The sequence below is a fragment of the Malus domestica genome, chromosome 07 (genome assembly GCF_042453785.1).
Source record: "Malus domestica chromosome 07, GDT2T_hap1".
Lineage (NCBI taxonomy): Eukaryota > Viridiplantae > Streptophyta > Magnoliopsida > Rosales > Rosaceae > Malus > Malus domestica.
In genome coordinates, this window is record NC_091667.1 from 4,912,752 (window position 1) to 4,917,370 (window position 4,619).

At 46.4% G+C, this 4,619-nt stretch overlaps 1 protein-coding gene across 1 annotated transcript; it reads right to left on the minus strand.

Moving 5' to 3' along the window:
• Window positions 1-2,400: 2,400 nt before the first annotated feature.
• LOC139197319 (uncharacterized) lies at window positions 2,401-3,677 on the minus strand. Its single transcript, XM_070824487.1, has 2 exons — window positions 3,328-3,677; window positions 2,401-3,247 (listed from the first exon to the last, which is right to left on the minus strand). The coding sequence occupies exons 1-2, from the start codon at window positions 3,553-3,555 to the stop codon at window positions 2,594-2,596; spliced, it is 882 nt and encodes a 293-aa protein (XP_070680588.1). The 5' UTR covers window positions 3,556-3,677; the 3' UTR covers window positions 2,401-2,593.
• Window positions 3,678-4,619: the final 942 nt, after the last annotated feature.

The window sequence follows — 4,619 nt, forward strand, 5'->3', positions numbered from 1 at the left end:
AAGCCCCTCTGCTCTCCAAACCAGAAGTTGGTGACACTCTCATCATCTATCTATCGGTTTCGGCTTCAGCAGTCAGTTCTGTTCTTATTCGAATGGACAGTGGTGTCGAACGGCCCGTCTACTACGCTAGCAAGGCCCTACAAGATGCGGAGACACGATACTCCAACATTGAGAAATTAGCTCTAGCATTGGTCATGTCTGCTCGGAAACTTCGCCCTTATTTCCAAGCACACGCCATCATCGTGCTTACCAATCACCCTCTTCGACAGATACTCCAGAGTCCTGACACGTCTGGGCGAATGATCAAATGGGCGATAGCATTGGGTGAGTTTGACATCTCCTACCAACCAAAACCAGCCGAAAAAGGTCAAGCAGTAGCAGATTTCATCGCCGACTTCACATATCCTGTTGACATTGCTTCTACACCTGAAGCAGTAGCTTCATTACCATCGGAAGCTCAGAAAGTAGAATCAACGACCTCAGCATGGAGTCTGTATGTTGATGGCTCATCCAACCAACAGGGCTGTGGAGCGGGACTAGTCTTGACTACGCCCGACAAAGTAGCAATGGAGTATGCTCTTCGTTTCAAATTCAAGGCATCAAACAATGAGGCCGAGTATGAAGCCCTTCTGGCAGGATTACGTTTGGCCAAACACCTCGGGGTTAAACAAATTGATATTTTCAGTGACTCCCAATTAGTGGTCAACCAGGTTACCAACAACTTTGATGCTAAGGACAGCTCAATGGCAGCATATCTTGCGCAAACACAACTTTTGCTCAAGCACTTCCACTACCAGATCACCCAAGTTCCTCAAGCGGCAAACAGTCATGCAGACGCCCTGGCTCGCCTCGCCTCAGCTGTGGAAGACAAGATTGGAAGAAAAATTCATGTCGAACTGTTGGCAACACCAAGCACCATGGCCGCAGAAGTATGCAACTTACAACAGGGGGATAGTTGGATCACCCCGATCTATAATTTCCTTGCTCATGGCACCCTCCCAAATGATAAAGTCCAGGCTAAGCAAATTCGATACAAGTCTACCCGCTACCTGATCATCAATGATCAACTCTATAAGCGAGGTTTTAGCCTGCCATACTTAAGGTGTCTTACGCCTGCCGAGGCGGAAATCGTCATTCGGGAAATACATGAGGGAGTCTGTGGAGATCATGCTGGATCTCGGTCCCTAGCACACAAGACTTTTCGCCAAGGATATTACTGGCCAACACTCCACCAGGATGCCATCAAAGTATCCCGCTCATGTGACAAATGTCAACGATATGCGGCTATTCCTCATTCCCCTCCAGAGCCTCTTACTCCTATGATCAGCCCTTGGCCCTTCGCCCAGTGGGGACTTGATTTGATCGGCCCAATGCCGGCAGGGAAGGGCAAAGTCTGTTACGCAGTCGTTGCAGTGGACTACTTCACAAAGTGGGCCGAAGTAGAACCCTTGGCAACCATTACTGAGGCAAAGATAGAAGACTTCGTGTGGAAGAACATCCTTTGTAGATTCGGCATTCCCAATGCGATAGTCACTGACAATGGGCGACAGTTTGACAACAAGAAGTTCAGGTTGTTCTGCTCTAAGTTCAACATCAACTTATGCTTTGCCTCTCCAGCTCATCCCCAGTCTAATGGACAAGTTGAGGCCATCAACAAAATAATCAAGCGCACTTTGAAAACCAGCTTGGACAAAGCTAAAGGCTGTTGGCCAGAATTTGTACCCCAAGTTCTTTGGTCATATCGCACTTCATATCGGACTTCAACAGGAGAAACTCCATTCTCACTTGCCTTTGGCACAGAGGCGGTTGTCCCTGTTGAGCTCGAGCAAGCAACATTCCGAGTCCAGAACTACATTCAAAGTGAAAATGACAAACAACTCACCCTCAACTTGGATTTAGTCGAGGAACACAGAAACCAAGCTCACTTGAGGAATGTCGCCTACAAGCAGCGCATCTCCAACTATTATGACTCTAGGGTCAAGCCTCGTTCTTTCAAAATAGGAGACTGGGTCTTAAAGAAAAGATTACTCTGCGACAGAGTCCCGAGTGAAGGCACACTTAGTCCAAACTGGGATGGACCGTATGAAGTCATTGGCATCAGTTGCCCTGGCTCTTACACACTTAGAAGCTCCGATGGCAAGACCCTTGGCCATCCATGGAACGCTGATCACTTGAAGTACTACTACAAATAGACTCACGATGTACAAGTGTTGAGCTATAGCCGTTCGGCATCCTATGTAATGAAGGCCATTTGGCAATGAATTCAATAAAGAGGTAATTTAGCCAACTCAGCCCTCACTCTTTTACATTCCTAGCAATGGAACACTCAAGTGTTGAAACCTCAAAGCAAATATATCCAGCACGAAACAAAATCTAAGTATGTGTCGACAAGACTATACAAAGAAAGGAACAACCAAACAAGGGCTTATATCCAAACAATAGATCTATTCATACATAGCCAAACATGCATTAATAATAGTGCAAACACTCATAAACACCTAAAATCCAAAACTCTCAAGCTTATAACATGGGCACATGTTATACACACATCAGACTACTACATCCAGAATACATGCAGATAGTAAAGACACTGCTATTCATTCTCATCTGAAGCCGAACCCTTGGCAGTATCACTCCGCGTCCTACCATCATCCTCTGCATCCCCAAGACCCTCTTCACCATGCTGAGTCTGTGCATCAGCACTACCTTCATTATCAGACTCATCTTCGCTGCTAGGATCAACAGCAAGGACAAATGTCTCGCCCTTTCGATGATGCTCATCTATATCTTCGTGGTATTTTCGAAGAATGCTCCCATCATCATAACGATCAAGGACGGCCATCCATTTCCTTTTTTCAAAGCGAGCTTCTTGAGCACAGTGGGGTTTAATAGCAAGATGAAAGGTCGAAGAACTTAAGTATTCTTGCACAGCAGCCTCCCTTTCAGTTGGAATGCTCTTCTCCAGTTCAGAAATCTCAACTAAGGCACCATCCAATTCTCCCCTAACCTTGGATACCTCCAAGGTAGCCACCTCCAACTGTTTTTTAGTTGCCTCAAACAATTTCTTAAGCCTTAGGTTCTCACCATTTCGCCTTTTCAAGCTCTCCATGGTTTCGTCCTTCAGTTGGAGAGCCTGAGTCAAAAGTCCCTTATTCCTTCGGGCCTCGTCCACAAGCTGCTTATTCTCCTTCAGTTTTGCCTTGTACCGCTCAACCTCTTGCAGTCTGTCGTGATACTCGGCCATGACCTGCATGGCAAGACGATCATCACTACCTAAATAATGATAATAAAGAGGAAAAAGTAAGGAAATGACAAAGTAACACTCACATATGAAGACAGCTTCAACATCCGGTCGCAATCCGATTCATCCTTAGCTAAGGGCTCTCCGAGCTCATCGAAGGCGAATCGACGCCCTGCCAAGCAATTGTTGATATCCCCAAAATCCTTTGGCCGCGTGGCAACCCTCAAGTCCTTCCACGGGACACTGCCAGCTCTTTCCTTGCCTTTCCCCTCATGGCGGGAACCGGGATCATTTTCCTGGACAGTGTGCTCCATAGTAAGAGGAGGAGGCAACAGTCGGCTCCCTTCTCCTACAACTACGGCAGCAGCATTTTCAACGGCCTCGACTCCAGTCTTCCTAAAGGCAGGCCCCTTAAGGACCCCATCTTGGGACTTAGGTCTAACGGATGGTTCCCCTCGGAACTTATGAATTTTCTTATGCGGTAGGATGTCTTCCGAATGAACTAACACTGGTGCTCTCCTTTTATGGGTGCTAGTCCCTGTTTTCTTGCTTACCTTCTCCACTGCATAAGGAAAATCAAAATAAGAAATACAACTTTCCAAATAAAGTAAGGAATTGAGCTAAGTTTACATGAAGGATACAACTTACTCGATCGTCCCTGGCTCTCGGAAACTAAGGGTTGGAAACCGTACCGACGAAATAAGGGTCGTAGCTTGCTTAAGTGTCTATCCTCTTTGGGCACCCTCAACACCTTCTCTATGTCAGATAGCTCATGCCCAAACAGTTGGATGGTGCCCCGCGTCACTACATGAAACAAAGTGTTAGAAGCAAGAAAAGACCACAACAAATAGCAAATAGTACGAACGGTTGATACGTTACAACCTACAGTCTGGAAGTGAGTAAGCACACGTCGCTCAGGCGTGACACCCTTATCATACTCCCAATCATTATACAGAAAGCACCAACGGTTTTTCCATGTGTAGTATGCCTTTTTCTTACCATACACAATACGCTCTCTCTCACTCCGACATGCACACTCGGCATAACCAGTGCATGATTTTGCTGGGCGCATCTTGTAACAGTAACGCCACTGATGGAAGGAAGGCTCACACAACCCACACTCCATCCAAATGATATAAAATCCAATCAAAGTATCCCAGAAACCAGGATTGAGTTGCCCAGGTGCATATCCGATCAAAGATAACATCTTTTGCAACCACGGATGTAAAGGTAGTCTCACCCCTAAAGTCAGTAATATCTGGGTGTAGAACATAACATGACCCTGGGGAGGCTCAGAAGGCCATTCTTCATCATGTACCAAGCGTATCCCTACACTACGAGGGATATTACATGACTGCCTTAGCGCCTCAACCTGCTT